This window comes from Trichomycterus rosablanca, chromosome 20 (assembly GCF_030014385.1).
Source record: "Trichomycterus rosablanca isolate fTriRos1 chromosome 20, fTriRos1.hap1, whole genome shotgun sequence".
NCBI lineage: Eukaryota > Metazoa > Chordata > Actinopteri > Siluriformes > Trichomycteridae > Trichomycterus > Trichomycterus rosablanca.
In genome coordinates this window covers 2392468-2414482 of record NC_086007.1, presented here as the reverse complement: position 1 = coordinate 2414482, position 22015 = coordinate 2392468, and the positions used below count along the sequence as shown (strand labels likewise).

The window sequence follows — 22015 nt, the reverse complement described above, 5'->3', positions numbered from 1 at the left end:
CCACACGAACACAGTTGGGCGTGTTTAGTCGGGGTCTTTTCCCGCTGCGATCTCTGGGACTGGTCCGGACGCCTGCTTCGAGTGGGAGGGGAGTCACATTTACATGTAACGGGGTTATTTCTTGCTCTCGGACCGCTCCATACTACTCACATCTAGTACATTAGCCATGAGTCTGGCGCACAAGTGCCGTGTTTCATACCTCGCCTCATTTCCCATGCATTAGCGGTAAAAGGTAAAGGACTGTTATTGCTAATGTGTGAGGAATGGAGGGAGGCATGAAACGCAGCCCCGGTGCGTCAGTCTTATGGTCAGCGTCGTGCGCTGGGTTTAAAGGGTGAAAATATGTCCGAGGAGGCGCATGATAGTCTCAGGAAGAGGACTGCAGTGGGGGAACTGGTCATGATATATATATAGGGAGGAATAATAACCAGTTATGATGGTAACAGGAACATTTAGCTCAGTATTTCTGTCAAGGTAAACAAAGCTGTGTTTTCATTTAGCACTAAACCCTCGATAGATCTGACCTTGTTTTTGTTGTGGTCATTTATAGCATAATGTATAAGCATGTATATATAGCATAATGTATAAGCATTTATAGAATAATGTATAATCTTTTTCTTTCACCATTATGGCTTCTTTCTTTTTTGACTGAGGTGTTATTTTCTAAACGTATTTTAAATAAACAGGCCATTGATGTGTGAGAATTAGAATAAGAGCCTTTGCTGTTTTGTTAGTCATTACACATTACTGAGACGGCGGCACGGTGGCTTGGTGGGTAGCACTGTCGCCTGGGTTCGACTTCCAGGTGGACTGGCTCAGGTCCTTTCTGTGTGGAGTTTGCATGTTCTCCCCGTGTCTGTGTGGGTCTGTGTAAGTAAATATATACATTTGAATTTTGCATTGAAATACAACTGAAATACAAAATTGAAGTTTAAAACATGACCTTTAAATCCTAATAAATAAACAATCATGTTACTGGAAGGGGGCGGCACGGTGGCTTGGTGGGTAGCACTGTCGCCTCACAGCAAGAAGGTCCTGGGTTCGATCCCCAGGCGGGTTGGTCCGGGTCTGTGTGGAGTTTGCATGTTCTCCCCATGTCTGTGTGGGTTTCCTCCGGGAGCTCCGGTTTCCTCCCACAGTCCAAAAACATCCGGTCAGGTTAATTGGAAACACCGAATTGCCCTGTAGGTGAATGCGTGTGTGTGTGTGTGTGTGTGTCTGCCCTGCAATGGACTGGTGTCCTGTCCAGGGTGTTACTGTGTGCCTTGCACCCATTAAAAAGCTGGAATAGGCTCCAGCGTCCTGAGGCGACCCTAACTGGATAAACGAATAAGACAATGAATGAATGAATGTTACTGGAAGGTCACGGTGCTCTGTAGGTCCCATGCAGCAGGTGTGATCAATGTTCTGTACAAATAAACAGCATCAGTAACGGCGGATCTGAAGGGCTGTCCACGATGCTAAATAAATCCAGTAGTACAGATAAAAGGCTGTATTGTCAACAACATGAGGTAAAACAAACCTCTGTGTGTGTGTGTGTGTTCAATTCCCTGAAGCAGCTCGGCTCACTTTAGTCTGACCTGTTTAGTATTTTTAACATCAAATGTTGCTGCGGAGCCGCCTCAGAACTCCAGGTGTAAATTCCAAAACAGCATCTGGGATTTAAAAGAGAATGAAGGATTAAAGTCTCAGAAACCATCGTGTTTGTAGCATCTGAAGACGTTTTGGGTTTAGAGCTTCGCTTAGAGCGATACAGACTGGAAACCAAAGCCGTACTCACACTAAATATATTCAGATATGCTCAAACTACAAAATACCGCTCCACATTAAACTGATGTTTAGCTTTGTGTAATGTTAAGATCTGTCTGTAGTTGGGGTCCTTCCAACACTACCAGGAGATTTGGTCCCAGTGGCGTAACTAGGAACTCATGGGCCCCCTCAACAAATTTAGTTGTAGTTCTACAATTACTGACTGTAGTCCATCTGTTTCTCTACATACTTTGTTAGCCTCCTTTCATGCTGTTCTTCAATGGTCAGGACCCCCACAGGACCACCACAGAGCAGGTATTATCTAGGTGGTGGATGATTCTCAGCACTGCAGTGACACTGACATGGTGGTGGTGTGTTAGTGTGTGTTGTGCTGGTATGAGTGGATCAGACACAGCAGCGCTGCTGGAGTTTTTAAACACCTCACTGTCACTGCTGGAATGAGAATAGTCCACCAACCAAAAACATCCAGCCAACAGCGCCCCGTGGGCAGCGTCCTGTGACCACTGATGAAGGTCTAAAAAATGACCGACTCAAACAGCAGCAATCGATGAGCGGTCGACAGTGAGTGGACACGGTATTTAAAAACTCTAGCAGCGCTGCTGTGTCTGATCTAATCATACCAGCACAACACACACTAACACATCACCACCATGTCAGTGTCACTGCAGTGCTGAGAATGATCCACCACCTAAATAATACCTGCTCTGTGGTGGTCCTGTGGGGGTCCTGACCATTGAAGAACAGCATGAAAGGGGGTAACAAAGCATGCAGAGAAACAGATGGACTACAGTCAGTAATTGTAGAACTACAAAGTGCTTCTATATGGTAAGTGGAGCTGATAAAATGGACAGTGAGTGTAAAAACAAGGAGGGGGTTTTAATGTTATGGCTGATTTAGTGAAACTCAGAGTTCCTGTGTCGTTCTTTTAGTACATAAAGCTACGTTAACCTTTTTTTCCATAAATGCGCCCTAACTGTCTTTCAGTCTTTGAGTTTCTGAAAGTTTTAAATTACTGTTAGAAATACAGACAGCTTGTTCTGTATGTTCTGATCTGTTCATCTGAATGCTTACATTTGCTTACTTTGTTGTTTGCTGTGTGAAAATAAAATTAATAAATAACAGCGTATTTATATGCGTATTTTATTGTTTAAAATAATGTCATCAGGGACTGTTGGCCCTCGGGCACTTTCACGTTATGAAATATTGCCCTCCTTGAAAAAAGTTTGGACACCACTGATCTAAGGTCAACAAATCCTGTGTGTTTATTTGACACCTTCATTCAGATCAGCTTAGTTCAGTTTGACTCGTTCCGTATATTGAACAGCAGATGTTTTTGCACAGCAGCTTTACACAAATCCGCGTCTTAATCCCAAATGAACCAAATGTAAAAGTGGAAAGATTAAACCCTCTAATACGGGGTGGTGTAGGGTCTGAGGCTATTCGGGTTTAGAGTTCAGCTCAGAGCAGTAAAGGCTGAAAACAACAAAATCCAGGGGAAAAGAAACAATTTCAGAACAGGAATCTAACAAACACACCCAGTACTGAGGGTCTGAAATATACAAAATAGCTTAGATTTCATTTAAAAAAAGTTTTATATGAACACATTTTGTGTTGATCAGAAATGTCAAATAGTCACGTGATGCACCGCGCACTCCGCTAAATAAATGTTCTGAGTAAACATGACACTTTGTGGTAATTTTAGAGATACGAGCTCACTGTTTAATAATGTTTTGTTGACCTAACAAAAAAGAATAAACATAATTTAGTGTCTTATCGAGCAATGAGATGTTAGTGCTTTCAGGATTAAAAAATCATCACTGATTTTGGGTGGGACGGTGGCACTGTGGGTAGCTCTCAGTAAGTCTGTGTGTCTCTGTTTCCTCCGGTTTCTTCCCACAGTCCAAAGACGTGCAGTCAGGTTAATTAAAGCTACTAGAAATTATTCCTAGTGTGTATACACCGATCAGCCATAACATTAAAACCACCTCCTTGTTTCTACACCCACTGTCCATTTTATCAGCTCCACTTACCATATAGAAGCACTTTGTAGTTTTACAATTACTGACTGTAGTCCATCTGTTTCTCTAGATACTTTTAGCCTGTTTTCATGCTGTTCTTCAATGGTCAGGACCCCCACAGGACCACCACAGAGCAGGTATTATTTAGGTGGTGGATGATTCTCAGCACTGCAGTGACACTGACATGGTGGTGGTGTGTTAGTGTGTGTTGTGCTGGTATGAGTGGATCAGACACAGCAGCGCTCCTGGAGTTTTTAAATACCGTGTCCACTCACTGTCCACTCTATTAGACACTCCTACCTAGTTGGTCCACCTTGTAGATGTAAAGTTCATCTATTGCTACTGTTTGAGTCTGTCATCTTCTAGATCTTCATCAGTGGTCACAGGACGCGACCAGAAATCCATCGGATTTAATAAACCCACTTATAACAGAATTTAGGTTATAATGGACTAAAATTTAGGTACATGTGGGAAATTAACTGCCAGTGACATTTGGATTAATCGTGAGACATACAAATCAGATGACGGCAAGAAGTTGCGGAAATCCACATATGATCACGTTGAAGATGCGCTTTTCCTTTGCACATGTGTAGTTCTACACTGACCTACCATACCTGCTGCGGTCACCATCATGGGTGTCTGATGCCCCTCTGGATATAACGGACTATCTTGCCAGACCCCTTGAAGTCAGTAATAATGGGATTGTAGCAGCTGCTAAATCAACATGGATCTAAATGGACATTATAAAATGGTGAATTTGACTCCCTGATTCAGCTCAGTTCACTCCAGTCTGACCAGTTTGGTACCTTTAACAGCAGGCGTTGCAAAAATCCTTAGCAAAAATCTAGATGTTAATCCAAAATGAGCCGAGTGTCAGTGATCCGAGTGTGAAAGATCAAACCCTCTAAGATCAGGAGGATTTGGAGCTCAGCCCAGACCAGGAGAAGCATCCGGACTGGGCATCGAACCTTTTTTGTTCTTTAAACAGCTCTCAGTTTAAAGCTAGGACTCTCAAATACACATGTGATGCTTAATAATGACAGCATGTTTTATTTAACGAAGCAAGTCAAGTCAACTTTATTTATATAGCGCTTTTTACAGTAGACATCGTCTCAAAGCAACTTTACAGAATCCAGGACCAACAGACCAAAACCTCCTGTTGAGCGAGCCGAGGGCGACAGTGGCGAGGAAAAACTCCCTTAAAATTACAGGAAGAAACCTTGAGAGGAACCAGACTCAGCAGGGACCCCCATCGTTCTTGGGTGGCCTGGAGGATAATTTGATTAAATAGGATTTTACACAAATCATACACACACAAATTAAAGTGAACTAACAGTTATAACTAGCAAAAATAATAATTGGAGTTATTATTCAGTCCAGTCTGTGAACAAGTCTGTAGTGAGTTCTTGACATTCTTGGTGCAAACACGCCAGGTTTCCGTCACATCTGGCAGGAGCAGCGTTGTTGGCACGGCAGTCTCGACTTCATTCCTTAACCTAGGGTGGGTAAACAGGTTTCCATCAGAACCACCTCGGGGTTAAACAAAAGAAAAGAAAGTAGTTTTAGACTCCGCCCACTAATTATTACAGCATAACTAAAAGGAAGAGCGAGCAGGTAACAAGGTCATGAAGGCTTTCGCAGGAGATCAGCGCCCACCTCCCCCACCGTCATCAAACCTGAGTGATCGGACAAGAGAGGCAGAACGACACCAACCCGACATCCCTGATCACCACAGGTTTCTATCAACAAGAACCCCCACGCTCTGCGCCTTTGTCTATATTCGGGAAGCACTCAGGTAGCACAGCAGATAATCTGGGGATCTGGGGTTCAAATCTCCAGCAGTGCTTTCAGCTGATCAGGCATCCACATACAAACATTGGCTATGTCTCAGAGACTGACTGAGACGTCCTTTCCGGGGTGTGTTACTGCAGTGATTCTTGGAAAACCCAGACGCACCACGACCCGGATCAGGATAAAGCTGTGATCAAGTTAGAAGGCAAAACATTTTATTTAATACATTTGATTAGAAAGGTGTATTTAAAGTAAGCATTTACTAAACAAATATTAAGAATAAATGACATTTTGTGGTATTTTCAGGTTTGCTTTATTACATTCTGTTGACTCTGTGTGGGAACAGAACAATATATGCTGGTGCTTTTGTGATTATAGGAAATGTCAGTGATTTCTGAGGCGGCTAAATATTTTTTAATGAAAAGTAGCAGCTTCAGGACAGATTTATTGAATTTTTCATCCCAGTTTGGTTGTATTTAATTACCAGATCGCATTTCACTTCCTCTCTATTGCTGCTGACCTCTACTCCTGACCGAGGAGGGCCGTGATTAACACACGCCCCCGCCGGGTTCATATGGAGAAGCATATCTCGCTTAGAGAGTCACGCACTGATCTCCATTATCCACCGTCTCTGTGCAGCGCCATTGACCAGCCAGCAGAGGTCGTAATTACAGCAGTTGCAGTGACTGTTGGATGTTCGCTGTTAATATTTGATCCAAGTGAGCAAAAGCTGTAGCAGACGTGGGTGGCTAAATGGGTAGCACTGTCGCCTCACAGCAAGAAGGTCCTGGGTTTGATCCCCAGGTGGGGTGGTCCGGGTCCTTTTTGTGCGGAGTTTGCATGTTCTCCCCGTGTCTGTGTGGGTTTCTTTCAGAAACATCCAGGCAGGTTAATTGGAGACAGTGAATTGCCCCATAGGTGAATGGGTGTGTACGTATGTGCGTCTGCCCTGCGATGGACTGGCGCCCCGTCCAGGGTGTTACTGTGTGCCTTGCGCCCATTGAAAAGCTGGGATAGGCTCCAGCACCCCCCACGACCCAGATTGGATAAGCGAACATTGAGTGAGTAAGTGTAGCAGATGCTTTTATCCAATGCGACTTACAGTATACAGACCTTGCTCAAGGGCCCAACAGTGGCAGGGGTAGAATTCGAACCAGCAACCTTCTGCTTACTAGTTTAATACCTTAACCGCTAGGCTGCAACTGTGCTTCACTTCAGCATCTCCATCAATGATGAAGTTATTGATCTTTCCTCATCTCATGACTTTTGTTTTCTTTATATTGAGTTGCTGTCTCATCTTTTTTGAAGCCTTGATCATCTTCTTCTAGTCCTGCTTCTCTCATTCTGTGTTCAGCGTACAGGTCAAACATGTATGGTGACAGAATGCAGCCTCGTCTAACTCCATTACCAATGTGGAACCATTCTGTGGATCAGTGTAGAGATTCTGCATTAGAACTGTGAGATGCGCTGGTATCGCTGTAATCACTGAAACACACGTCGATGTTCGTCTTGAATATCTTGACTTCTCTTGTCGTATCTTTGTGTCATGTGACGGTGATTGTACGATAAATTGCACTCAGCATTTTTGCACTCAGCATTTTATCCAGTCGTTCTTCATGATTGTGAAATATTTCCCTGGATGTGTTATGGAGTCCTGTGGCTTTTTTCAGTAGTGATGTTTTCCTTTATCTTCTGAGTAGTCGAGATCAACAAGAGTTTCTTAGCAGCTGTTTGTTCAGGTCATCTGTGTATTCCTTCCATCGCTGTTTCATCACTGTACGGTCAGTTCTGACTTGACCGAGTCAAGTCAAATTTATTTCTGTAGCGCTTTTTACAAAGAACATTGTCTCAAAGTGACCAAAGACCCCTACTGAGCAAGCTGAGGGCGACAGTGGCAAGGAAAAACTCCCTTAAAATTATTTACAGGAAGAAACCCTGAGAGGAACCAGACTCAGCAGGGACCCCCGTCCTTCTTGGGTGGCCTGGAGGAAACTGGAGGAAAATAAATAGGATTTAAACAAATCATACAAACACAAAATTAAATTGAACTGAAAGTTATAACTAGCAGAAAAAATAGATAAATAAATAATTGGAGTTCTTCATTGTTCAGTCAAGTCTGTGATAAAGTCTGTTGTAAGTTCTGGACACGCCAGGTTCCCATCCCATCTAGTAGGAGCAGCATTGTTGGCACTGCAGTCTCAACTTGCGGTCTTTAACCTCGAGAGGGTGAACAGGTTTCCGTCAGAACCATGGACGTCCCGTAGCATACAGACTTGAGTTTGGAATCATTTCTAATCTCACGTATCTTTTAGAAAGCAGTTCTTGTTTTCCCGCAGTTATTCCCATTTCTATTCCCTTGTCCAACACTCGTACACTTTAGATTAGAACACCTGACCATGAGTGACCTCTTTGTATGTCTGTGTATGGGAATTTGTGCCCATTCGGTCAAAAGATGACAGCATTTGTACGGCTGGGCACTGATCTGACGTTCCTGTTCCTTCAGGGCTCTTGTTGGTGTGTTTGTAGAGCTCTACAGGGGCGCGGTCATGCTGGAACAGGGACGGGCCTTCCCTAAACTGTTGCTGCCTATTTGTAATCATTCTACACCTGTTAGCAAATGTTGTGCCTGAAAGAAATGGATTCAGGAATTAGAATTCTGTGCTCTCCCTCCACACACACACACACACACATACACACACACATATGCACACACACACACACACACACACACACACACTCACACACACACACACACACACACACACACACGCACACACACACACACACACACACACACAGAGACACACTCACACACACAGAGACACACTCACACACACAGAGACACACTCACACACAGACACACACACACACACATGCACACACACACAGACACACACGCACAGAGACACACACTCACACACACACAGAGACACACACTCACACACGCACACACACTCACACACACACACAGACACACACACTCACACGCACACACACACACACACACAGACACACACACATGCACACACAGACACACACAGACAAACACACTCACACACACACAGACACACACACACACACATGCACATGCACATGCACACACACACACACACACACACACACACACACACACACACACACAAGCCTCAAACAGATTGAGGGAACTTCCCGTCTGAGGTGAAGTATTTTGCACTACGAGCAACAGGAGGCGATTGTGATGATCCTAATCCCCGCTAAACAATTCTTACGGCTCGTTCACGAGGGTCGCCTCGCCGCAAACAAACAAACGGAGCTGTTAATTAAAGCTTGTGAACATAATTAAAAACGCTTTAGACTAATGCTTAATAAGTGCAATTACTGTGAGCCGAGCGGTAATTCATTCCGGGGAACGGAGGGGGGGAGCGGAGAGAGAGACGCCGTCGTTAAGGCCGCAGAGATGCAGCTGCCGTGCGATTGTCTGACAGATGTGTTTTTTACCAATTATACTGCAGAAACTCCCTCAACAAATCACTGTCTCTACACCGTGTGTGTGAGTGTGTGTGTGTGTCCTGTTTTGCACACGTTGCTGATTTTGATTGCATTGTAACTTTCCCATTGTTCCATGTTGTTACTGTTTACTGTTTACCAATTAGTGTGTATTTCCCTGTGTGTGTGTGTGTGTGTGTGTGTGTGCAGATGCTTCGGGGAGGATGTTTGCATCTCGGTTCCTGATATTGATGCGGTCGTCATGGTAATGCAGCCAAGCGAACCGCGCATTACCATCACCGGAGCCGAGCGGCTGAACATCCCGGCCTCCGACCTCGCCCTCGGCGCACCGCTGTTCGGGGATCTGCATATCGGCAGCAGCGTTACCAGGAGCGACCGCCTCGTTCACAACACAGGTACACACTTAAACCCTCTTTTAGCTACACTTATTGCCAACAGGTGTATAAAATCAATTTTATGAACTAAATGATATGCTTCCAACTTTGCGGGAACACTTTGGGGAAGGTCCTTCGCTTCTCCAGCATGACTTTGTCCTGGTTGGGGTCACGGCGGGTCCTGTTTCCCCAGAAACAATGGACACAGGGCATGAATGCACGTCGGACGGGGAGCCAATCCACCGTCAAGCTTCGGCCATGCCACCCGTTCCTCAGACAATGCCAATCGTGTCTGTGCAGGCGCCTGGTTGGCCGATACCGCCAACATGGTTCCAATCATTCAGTCATAAAAAAGAAACGTTGCAGAAATCATCTGCTTCATCGTGTACACGATTGGCATTGACTAGAGGGTCAGAGAGACCCAAAGTTTTACTAAAAATTCATAAAGCAATGTGTCGAGGCAGAACGTTCCATTATTTATTCATCACCGTGTCTGCACTTATGCTGTGGGATGAAAACGGCGAACACAAGAACAACCCCATAAATAAGTTAGGAAATGATATGTAAGGGGGGAGGACCGTCCCCCCTCGGTCCCCTCTCGGCTCCATATAGATCGTATCAATCATTTATACATCATCGTCCGGAACACAGAACATCTGCCACCAGCTTCTTCTGCCTCCTCATCTCTCCTGCTAAGTTTCAGTCTCATTAACAGGCCGGTGCTGATGTTGTAAAAATGTTGGGAAAGAAAAACAGCATCTGGAGGAGCGTCGTCTCTCGCGCGAGTCGCCACGACGCATCAGGATTAAATCACAGTGTTTTACGCCGCGCTCTGTTCAGAGAAGGTGGAGGAACATCAAGGGTACAGCTTTGCAATATTTATAGACAACCACCGGCAGTAAAGTGAGGCGCACTACAGAGAGCGGTGATCTTTTTCTCCTTTTCCTCTGAAATATGGTACCCTATCTCGGGCACTCGGGTGGCTCAGTGGTCTGCTAAGATCTCGAGTCTTGAGGGAGGGAGGGTCGAAGGGGTTCCTCATTGCTACAGCAATTGCGGCCTCTGCTGGCTGGTCGAGGCACCTGCACCAGAGATGGTTGGTGTCACCGATACCAGTGCATGACTCTCCGTATGTGATACTGCTCTCCATTGAGTCATATTCAGTTCTTTCATTGTTGCAGATCATGCTTGGGATGACCCACAGGCTGCAGACTATCACGTGTCCCCCATACAACACATGCATACGACATATGCAGGGTCTCACTGAGAGCAGTATCGCGTACGGAGAGTCATATATAGAGTGTATATCTGGTGCTGGCACCTCGACCAGCCAGCTGGTGGCATAATTGGGGAGGGGGGGGTTGGTTAAAGGGGTTCCTCATTGCTACAGCAATTGCGGCCTCTGTTGGCTGGTCGAGGCACCTGCACCAGAGATGGTTGGTATTACAGATAGTAGTGTACGCGATACTGCTCTCCACTGAGTCATATTCAATTCTTTCACTACCCACAGGCTGCAGACTATCACGCGTACGACACTCGCAAAGCAGTCGACTGCCTGAGACAGGGTCTCACTGAGAGCAGTATCGCGTACGGAGAGTCATCCCTCGTCTCTGTGCAGGAGTTTAGCAACCCGCCAGCAGATGTAGTAATTGCAGCAGTGATGATGGACTATGTCTGCTTGTAGGAGCCTGGTCGGCCGATAGCACAGCTAAGATTTGATGGGCTAGTGTGTTTTACCACAACGCCCCTGAGTGTTGAAATGCATTTCTCGTTCATCTGTGTTTTTAACACTGTATTAATTTATTAATTGTGTGTGTGTGTGTGTGTGTGTGTGTAGAGAACAGGTCAGGAACGTTAGAGGAAATCGTCCATAATCTGGACTACTGTGACATCCTGGTGTTGGGAGAGGAGTTAAGGGAGGGTCTGGAGACCCTTCAGCTGCCCCACAGTGCCGTACTGGGCAAACACCTCGACTACACCAACTCCACTACTGGCATGTCCATATATGGTAAAGAGAGCACAAATACACCAACAGCATAAACAGTGTAATATAGTACAACTGCAGTGTTAACATACCTGCTACTCTGTGTGTGTGTGTGTGTGTGTGTGTGTGTGTGTGTGTGTGTGTGTGTGTGTGATGATGATAAAGGTGTGGATTCCATGGTACACTATGCACAGGTGATCAGACAGGTCTGGTATCAGACGGCGCAGAGCGATGTATCGGCGAGAACGTTCAGGGTGACCTGCTCCGAACTCAACGGCCGATACACCAGCAACCCCTTCACCCTGCAGGTCAGAGAGCGAGGCGTTAATGCTCATACGCGCTGTTTTAGGGTTTTTCAGGTGACCCACATTTTGTCCAAACACAAAATGAAATATACTTAATTATTTTATTCATTAATTAATAATAAAGTAATACATATGGTGGCAATCTGGTCACACTGTGGTTTACAAGATGTCACCTATATCCTCCACATAGAGTAACTACCGCTTCTGTCATGAATGTAACCAAAGTGTAAAACATGACTTTAAAATCCTAATAAACAAACATTACTGCCCTACACCATGAGTATGAGAGGCTAAACAGAGGATGTTTATCAAAGTGGAAACGTAAACAAAACAGAATCTGGTGTTCTTACTGTGTACACTAAAGTTTATCATCTACGTTCTTTGTTTACTTCCTCTCCTCAGGTTCATGTTCTCCACAGAGAAAAGCACGTCGAGCACGTCAGTCACATGATGGCTCAACCCAAATACCTACAGCGCAATCATCAACCGATCACAGCATCAAACACCCAGAGTTCCGGTGAGCATGTATTTATTACGCTGCATATAAACTGAACTGAGAATCAGATTGACTTGAGTTTTGTCCCGAATTCACGTTCTTTCATCTTGTGGAGCAGCGAACGATCAGATTCAGAAAAAAAACAAGTGTGTGCTGATTCTGCTGGTTGTTTCTGCTGGTGTTGGAGAGCTTTCAGTGCCCGTCTATCTTACCTCAGTGTAAAACGAGCGCCGCATCTGTTAGGAGATCCGCGGGTGCTGAAAACAAACAGAAAAGCTTTCTCACGCTGCTTAACAAGGTACCGAGTCGAGTCCTCAGACGTGGAGACAATCAGTCCCGAAGCCGAGGCGGCCACCAGCGTGCTTTTTACAAAGCGAAATAGAAAAAGCAGAGTCAACAGGATCTGCAGATCACTGAACACACGTCTTACTGGAGAGCCGAAAGTATTTGGACACCTGCTTTGGACACAAGCTTGTTGGACATGCTATTAAAATAGAGTGACCACTGTGTGATCTTTCCATCTAGAACAACAGCCACTCTTCTGTGAAGGCTTCTCACAAGACGTTGAAGTATTATGACTGTGGGAATCCTTGCTCATTCAGTCAGAAGAAAAGAGTATTAACAGGGCTGGGCACTGATGTTGGTCAAGAAAGCCTCAGTTGATGTTCCAGTTCATTCCAAAGCTGTGGAGTTTTCTTCATGTCTTTATAGATCTTGTTTAGCTGGAGTTCAAAGTGATGAAGAAAAACCAGAGTCAACAGGATCTGCAGATCACTAAACACACGTCTTACTGGAGGACATTTCCTGTATATAATTGATTTATTACACCAGTGAGGTGCGACCCATCCCGTTACACCTAACAGTAGATGTGGGAACTCTGTGTCACATAAAGTCAAGTGTGGATATTTACGAGTTCATTAAGACTTAAAAAGTGCTCACTCTTGTACACTTACCAGGAGTACTGAAGGATTCGGAAGCTGGTTGTACTTACTCAGAACAAAACGTTGAGCTGAGACACCTTCAGAAGCTGCACCGGTTATTTAAAGTCTACCCATGGTTCCTGGATTCCTGGATGGCAGAAAAAAACATCTCAGTGCTCCACAGAGACGTGAATCACATCCAGCGCGTGTCAAAAACGCTCAACAGCTACAACTATCACAAATATCCTACAGAGAATAACCGATGCAGAGCAATAATACGGCTCATTTGTCTCGGCAGGTAATGAATAAAAGATACTCGTGGAAGCGTGGCTGCTGAGCGAGTGCCAGTCACCGTTCAGCTTTATTGCTGCCTTCAGGTACCGCCGGAAAGATCATAATTATTAGATGAACGCGCACGAACGCCGTCACAATCTTGTAATTACTAGCGAGGAGACTGTGACTTTATGAGTTTGGGGGCATGTTGATGAATGTGTCGTGGCCTGCTGTTGTTCTGGTGTTCCGCGCCGACACTCGTGGACTGTATAATGTTTTAATGGCTTGTTGTCACTCACACAGAACAAAAGGAACGCTGGGAAATAAGGCTGCGTTGTACCTCAGGTGTTAAGGTCGTGACTGATTGTGGACACGGTTACCAAATACATCCGTCAAGTTCATGCAATTGACCTCATAAAAGTAGCAGCTCTTATATATTGCTAATGATTGTTAGGGCGCATTCACATGAGAAGTGGCAAAACCGCGTTTATTGTTTCCGATGGAGTTTGGCACTTTTGCGGTGTTGGGCTCACGATTTTTGCTCCCGATTGAACTGGATCCAGTTTGCCACTGACCTTTTCAAAGCTCCTCCAATGAGACGAACTGTTTAATACACGCGGTAAAAGTGACTCCGATTCAGGCAGAACAAACAAAACTTAACGTGACTTATTGTAGTAAAACAGCGAGTGAGGAATGTGATTAGTGGAGGAACTTATGAGCAGTAATAATGAAGAGAAGTTTAGTGCTCCTGTCTCCTTCTTTTACTACATTAAACTAGGGCTGGCTCGATACCAATTTTTTATGTCCGATACCAATACCGATACTGCAAATTAAGTATCTGCCGATACCGATACCAATCCGATACCGTCATTTCTCCTCTCAAACAACTTCTTCTTCTTCCTCGGCCTTTGTCCCGTTTGGTTTTCACGCCTGATGCCCTCCCTATTTTATCCGGGCTTGGGACCGACACTGCAATGCACTGGTTTGTGCATCTAGTGGCTAGGTACCTATAGGACAATTCAGTGTTTCCAATTAGCCTGGTGGCATGTTTTTGGACTGTGGGAGGAAACCGGAGCTCCCGGAGGAAACCCAAGAAGACACGGGGAGAACATGCAAACTCCGCACAGAAAGGACCCGGACCGCCCCACCTGGGGATCGAACCCAGGACCTTCTTGCTGTGAGGTGACAGTGCTACCCACTAAGCCTCTCAAACAACTAAGCAGTAATAATACACGTCACAATGCACCATGGGTAAACTAGCTATCTAAATAACGACGCTCAGACTGTGAAACAAACATTCTAAAGGAATAAATACAGAACCTACAACATCACACTTATACAAAACTGCCGTTTTTATTTTCACTTTTACACACTTTTACACATTTAGCAGCACTGTTGGTTTCACTTACGTTTGAGCTGTCGTTCACCTGACACATCTTGCTTTATATAAGTGTAACTTATTCTTATGATTATTATTATATACTTTAAATGAGACTGGAGAGGGTGTTTTACCACTAGTGTTACGTGCATGAATGAACGAGTGTAGCGGGAGCTAATAAAGATGAAGTAACGGAGTCCGTATAACGGTGTGGACCTGAATTTATTTGTAGACAGGCAGACACAACAGTTGGAACGTACTGTATCTTCGTGTGTTATTTGCTTTACCACACAAACAATGGCCTATTTACATTAAGTGTTATTTACATTAAGTGTTATTTACATTAAGCAACAGTATCGGATCGGATTACACGGTTTTTTCCTTCCGATATCCGATCCAGTGATTTGGGCCAATATCGGACCAATATTGATACCGAGTATCGGATTGGTGCCAGCCCTACATTAAACCACATTAAGTTTTTTTTTTACCAGAAGCGTTTTGGACTCTCAGAAAAGCTGATTCTGATTCTCACAATCTCTCAGAAGCTCGAGCTGTAACACAAGTTTAAAAGTGAAACAGGGAGGAAAATCCAGATAATCCAGACTGGATTTGACGGTTATTCCACACAAATGCAGATTCGTCTCATATGCGCACTTTGATGACGTTTTATTGCACCTCTCAAGCCGAGCGCTAAACAAAGCGGCGATTTGCGCCGAGACTCGTGGTTTTGCCACTTTTCATGTGAGTACTAAGCTTGGCTAACTGTAGCGACGCTGCTACCAAACGCTGATACATCACTAAAGCGATTGTTCTTCCTACAGGTGTGCCCAGTGCACTGATAGTGGTGTGCGTCTCCGCCCTGGTAATGGTGGTGGTGTTGGGTATTTACCAGCTTCACCTCAGACTTGTCCAGAACATTCCGGATGCACAAACGCAGCTGAAGAAACAGAAGGACCTGGATCTCTCAGCTCTCACTATAACCGTGAACCCACTGGAGGTGAGTGAGGGGTCAGTTTTACACTAATTACTATTTTATTTTATTATTCAACTATAAAATCTCGTCTACAGATACCAGATGGGACACATCTACTGAAACATCTACTGAAAAACAAACATGAGACCACAGGAAGACTAAATTACACTAGATGCCGCATTTGCCATACCTGACCGACATATTCGCACATAGTAAAAGCAAAAGAACCCCTATGATGTGAAATTTGTCACATCCCCTCTACCATGAAGCACATTCTGATTGAATGCCCAAAGTACCAGGAAGAAAGGCGACGTGTATCATACCCAGAATCACGAAAGACACGTTTAACCAGGACAAGGCAGAAGCAGTCCTCAAATTTATTACAAATATAAAACTGGAAATGCAAATACAAGAACCAACAAAGACGATGATTTAATACACTACCTACCTACCTATACCTACCTATACCTACCTATACCTACCTATCTATTAAGTTAAACTTGTCACAGGGCGGCACGGTGGCTCGGTGGGTATCACTGTCACCTCACAGCAAGAAGGTCCTGGGTTTGATCCCCAGGTGAGGCGGTCCGGGTCCTTTCTGTGTGGAGTTAGCATGTTCTCCCCGTGGGTTTCCTCCCACAGTCCAAAGTCGTACAAGTGAAGTGAATTGGAGACACTAAAACTGTCCATGACTGTGTTTGATATAAACTTGTGAACTGATGAATCTTGTGTAATGAGTAACTACCGTTCCTGTCAGGAATGTAACCAAAGTGTAAAACATGACGTTAAAATCCTAATAAAACAAACAATACAAACCTGTAAGTGATTTAAGATGCAGGAACAGGTATGTGCAGAAGGGGGCGCTCCGCCTGTCGAAACATCTGCCTCTTTACCTCTTGAGTTCATCGAGTCCTGTTTGTCAGGGGGAAACGGTCACAGCTTTAGAGAGGACCTAAGATATTCAAAAAATAATAATCTAAGCAAATAAATCCTTCATACTTGCTGATTCAATTTGTGTTGGAATGTGAACGGTTCAATTAAAGACGCGTCTTTGTCTCTTAGAGAATTTTGCCGTCTCTGCTATAAATGTACAGAGAGCCGAGTAGTCCTAATTAATTGAGAGACAGTAAAATTAACCAATCATATCGCTTCTCTAAATAAGTGGGCTTTGTTATCCCTAACTTTATGACACATTCCGCCCACTGTGACAACTGGGAAAGATTACAGAAGCATTTCTAAAGACCCAAGTGTGCATCAGTCCACGGTTAGACGAACTGTTTGCAGATGGATGAATTCAGGGCCGATTTTGTTCTGGCCGTCGCGACGCTGTTCGCGTAATGTGAAGTTTTATTCGTGAAAACGACCGTTATGCAGATTTATCTGTCATTCCACTGACGCTAATGGCTGCTTGGCTGCTTGCCGCGCTGTCACAAAGGCTTGTTATGAAATTTCTGTTTGGTTTTGTGTGGTAGGAGGGCGTGACTGCCGTGCCTCTTTAGACAAGGCTTCTCACAAGACTTTGAAACACAGTATGTCTGTGGGAAATGCAGCCAAAGGAGCGTTTGTGTGGCTGGACGCTGATGTTGGTCAGTAAAGTCTCGGTTGATGTTCCAGTGGGACTGAGGTCAGGGCTCTGTGCAGGACACCAAGCTTTTCTTTTCGGCATTTGGCAGCTGCCTTTATCCAAAGCGACTCACAGTACAGTTACATTATACAGCCTGAGCAACTGAGGGTTAAGGGCCTTGCTCAAGGGCCCAACAGCAGCAACCTGGTAGATAGATAGATAGATAGATAGATAGATAGATAGATAGATAGATAGATAGATAGATAGATAGATAGATAGAGACAGACAGACAGACAGACAGACAGACAGACAGACAGAGAGATAGACAGACAGACAGACAGACAGACAGAGATTGATACAGACAGACAGACAGACAGACAGACAGACAGAGAGAGATAGCTAGACAGACAGACAGACAGACAGACAGAGATAGCTAGACAGACAGACAGAGATAGATAGATAGATAGATAGATAGATAGATAGATAGATAGATAGATAGATAGATAGATAGATAGATAGAGACAGACAGACAGACAGACAGACAGACAGAGAGAGATCACTTTATTAATCCCAGAGGAAAAGTCAAGTATTAAAAGACATAAACAGAGTAACAGATCATGCTTCATGAGTATGTCCTGATAGTCCTGGTATTAACTCAGTGAGCGATGATGTCCCGGCACAGTGGGGATGAGTTATACAGTGAGATCGCTGTTGGTAGTGGTGGGGCTTGAACCAGAAACCTTCTGATTACTAGTCCTGTACCTTAACCACTAGGCTATGGCTTGCCCTAACGTCATGTTTTACACTCTTTGGTTACATTAATGACAGGAACGGTAGTTACTCGTTACACAAGACTGATCAGTTCACAAGTTTAATGTCAAATACAGTCGTGGGCAATTCACCTCACTTGCACGTCTTTGGACTGTGGGAGGAAACCGGAGCTTCTTGCTGTGAGGCGACAGTGCTACCCACTGAGCTTGCTTTGTGCACAAGGGCCTTCCAGAAACTGTTGCTGTATCGTTGGAAGCTTCCTTTATATAACTGATTGATTACAGCGTGCAGCGTACGGAAGAGAGATGCGGTTTTAAAAATGCTTCATTATTGTGTTTGGCTTTGAAGAGCATCGAGGAACTGCAGCCGGCGGAGGAACTGACTGAGGAGGAGGTGGAGGATGAAGATGAGGACGATGACGACATTACTAGCAGTGAATCAGACAGTGATGAAGAGGGAGCTACGATTCCCAGCATGCAGCCGCAGCCAAAAACGCTGAGCAAGCTACACTTGACAAATCCAACGTTGCACTGCTGAGAACACACACACACACACACACACACACACACAGAGTTATGTGAGCATTTTTAGAATGACTTCCATTCAGATTCAGTACAGAGAGTCCACTAAGAAGAATTTTCTGGAAGGTTTATTCTGTTTTCTGTAGTTTCTGTGTAGCAAAGGCTGTTTTTCTTCCTCATAGAAATAAATATGACAAGAGTCTGTGGGCAAAAGTAAGTGCACCCCCATGTGTCACCATGACAACACTCAAATAACCACTTGGGAAACCATAAAAAATCTTAGAAACTCCCTACCAACCACCTGGGATACCAAAGCAACCACTTGTTAACAAACTAGTAACCGCCTGGAATACACCCTGACACTCACCTGGCATATAATCCTGTTAGGGTCCTACTAATATTTCTCTAGCAATCACCTGGGATACCAAAGCAACCACTAAGCATTAAACTAGCAATCACCTGGGATTCACTCTAGCACTCATCTGGCATATAATATACTAATCTTACTAATATTACCCTAGCAATCACCTGGGATACCAAAGCAACCACTTAGCAACACACTAGCAACCGTCTGGGATTCACCCTAGCACCTGCCCGGCATATAATCTTCTTAGCATCCTACTAATATTACGCTAGCAATCACCTGGGATACCAAAGCAACCACTAAGCAACAAACTAGCAACCGCCTGGGATTCACTCTAGCACTCATCTGGCATATAATCTACTAATCTTACTAATATTACCCCATCAACCACGTGGGATACCAAAGCAACCACTAAGAAACAAACTAGCAACCATCTGGGATTCGCCCTAGCACCTGTCCGGCATATAATCTTCTTGGCATCCTACTGATATTACCCTAGCAACCACCTGAGATATCGAAGCGACCACTTGGTAACAAACTAGCAACCGCCTGGAAAACACTCTAGCACTCATTTGGCATATAATCTACTAATATTACCCTAGCAACCACCTAGGATTCCGAAGCAACCACGTAACAACACACTAGCACTCGCCTGGCATATAATCTACTAATTTTACTAATATTAACCCATCAACCACCTAGGATACCAAAGCAACCACTTGGTAACAAACTAGCAACCGCCTGAGATACACTCTAGCACTCGTCTGGCATATAATCTACTAACCTTACTAATATTACCCTAGCAACCATCTGGACAGCCATTGGACAAATACAACATCCAAACAGTCAGTGCAACCCTCTAGCAGTCACCTTAAATACTAAAGCATACTGGTAACAACCCAAACGCCTCCTGGAATCCAATACCAGCGCAGTTTTCACTTAAACTCAGGTCTCCACTGTGATGGGGTAGCGTATTGGTCTGCTGCATTACCCAGACACCCCATTAAACAGAATTTTGTGGCAGAGAAGTAGGTGTTCCAATCATTTAAACAAGAAGCGAAGAACAATAGCTAAACATATTTAAGGTCCACACACCTTAAGGTTACACACGTCCTTTAGAAGTGTATGTAAACTTCTGATCTGATTTGTGTTGGCTGCTGATTATGTGTGAGGTACCAGCTACAGCACCTAGCTAATGATCCAGACCAACTGCTAAGACTCTAATATAATTCAGTTCACCGCTGTGTTGTGAATACGGTATAAACATAATTACTGCTGTTGAGCTGTTTTTCTTCTACGCAATGAAATTAATATTATTTAAGTCAGGAAGAAATGACAGCAGCCACAGTGGTGGCACTTTTTGGTGTCTGTGGGGATTTCTGGCTCTCGTTGACGACTGGCGTCTGAACCGTTTTCAGTCCCGACAGCTGTCCTGCTGGAACGGCGCTCTGAATGGGAGCCAGCGCTGGAGAGAGATCATTGTGGAGAAATCAAGAGAGAATCATGACTCTATTTACATGCATATGAGCTGGTGATTAAGCAAAGTGGGCACGCTAGGAACCATTTATAGATACTTTGCCGAAGAGATTTGGAGATAGATAATGCTACCAATAAACCATTTGTGCATCTGCATATGCAACCTACGCAACTTTATCTGTAAGATACGCCCAGATGTCTTAATAAAACAGTTCAGAAGATAAAACTGCATGCTTAATGATGAAAAGGAATTAATTTAAACAATCATTCAAAAACCCTAAACCTGGATAATTTGTTCTTAGTGGATCTTGAAAGAAAAACTCTGGCGTTTTTATTTGATCTCTGTAACCTGCAGGTACCACAAACGTTCATGCTGTTCACGTTGTCTGATGCTTACCGAGAAAGTCTGGTTTACTATTGGCATTTCGTCTGACTAAACGGTGTTAGTACGGTTGGGATCAGCGCTCTGTCCGGGCCACTGGAGTCCTTCCATGCCAAGCTTGTCAAACTGTGCCTTCATGCACCTCGTTTAAAACATGACAGCACAACGGCACAGTCATGCTGAAGCAAGAAAAGGGCATTTCTCAACCTGCTGCTTCTTTTATATCATTTAGATTCTATACACCTTCAGTAGTTGTAGCTAATGCCTAGTTCACACTACACGATTTTTGCCCTGATTTTCACTCGGCGACTGGTCGGCGCTAGATTTGCCGGCTCTGGAGCAACTCGGCGTTCGCTCGGCGATCGAAACTCAGCTCTCAATCGCTATGTGTGAACTACTCAACAACTCGATCCGAAGCGAGATTTCTAGCATGTCAGATATCTGAATCTGAGTTGCCTGACTGGCAATGAGTGCTATGTCGAACAGCCAATGAGAACGAAAGATACGGGGTGAGGGGAAACGCAGGGAAGGTGGGACAGGAGCATAATATAGTTTATATCAGAATACATCAACACACACAAGTTTTACAGTTTCTGACCTGATCGTTCTCTACAAAACACCAACGTTGCATTGCAAAAAATATTTATTAACCTCCAACTCACTACATCCACTCAAATTCATTTATTTCTTTTTTTGATTTTACGCTGCACATCAGCGCACAAACTTTGTTCGCTGGCTACTTGTTGACGTGCATTTTTAGACGTGGTATCATTAAACCCCTCGTCACTTCTCACGTTTGTTTTTGTGACAGAATGTAGTTTGGGTGACCAGAGAAGCTCGCCTGAGATTCCAGTTAGTGATAGATGGTGTAGAGTGTGACCCCCTATCGCCGATCAGTCGTGTAGTGTGAAATACACACCCACCTGAAAGACTCCCGATTACAAGAGATCCAGTCATGTAGTGTGAACTGTACAGCGACCTGACGACTTGGAAAGTCGTGTAGTGTGAACTTGGCATTAAATACCCGAACAGCGCACTTGCACCAAAACAAACCAAAACAATGGAGACAGTACACTGAATACTGAATATGCACCAATTGAAGGATGTAAGTTTATTTTAAACAGCTACCTTGACTATCCAGTTAAGATCCCAGCACTAGCAGTGAAGAA

At 44.3% G+C, this 22015-nt stretch overlaps 1 protein-coding gene across 1 annotated transcript in view; it reads left to right on the top strand.

Annotated features, from left to right (window-relative positions):
* Positions 1-18780, top strand: part of clstn2b (calsyntenin 2b) — a 198502-nt gene extending 179722 nt beyond the window's left edge. Inside the window, exons 12-18 of the mRNA XM_063016464.1 lie at positions 9255-9460; positions 9859-9865; positions 11284-11447; positions 11589-11731; positions 12131-12245; positions 15599-15792; positions 18452-18780. Coding sequence (XP_062872534.1) covers positions 9255-9460; positions 9859-9865; positions 11284-11447; positions 11589-11731; positions 12131-12245; positions 15599-15792; positions 18452-18640 — 1018 coding nt within the window. The 3' untranslated portion in view covers positions 18641-18780. The remainder of the gene's footprint in view (positions 1-9254; positions 9461-9858; positions 9866-11283; positions 11448-11588; positions 11732-12130; positions 12246-15598; positions 15793-18451) is intronic.
* The last annotated feature ends 3235 nt before the right edge of the window (positions 18781-22015 follow it).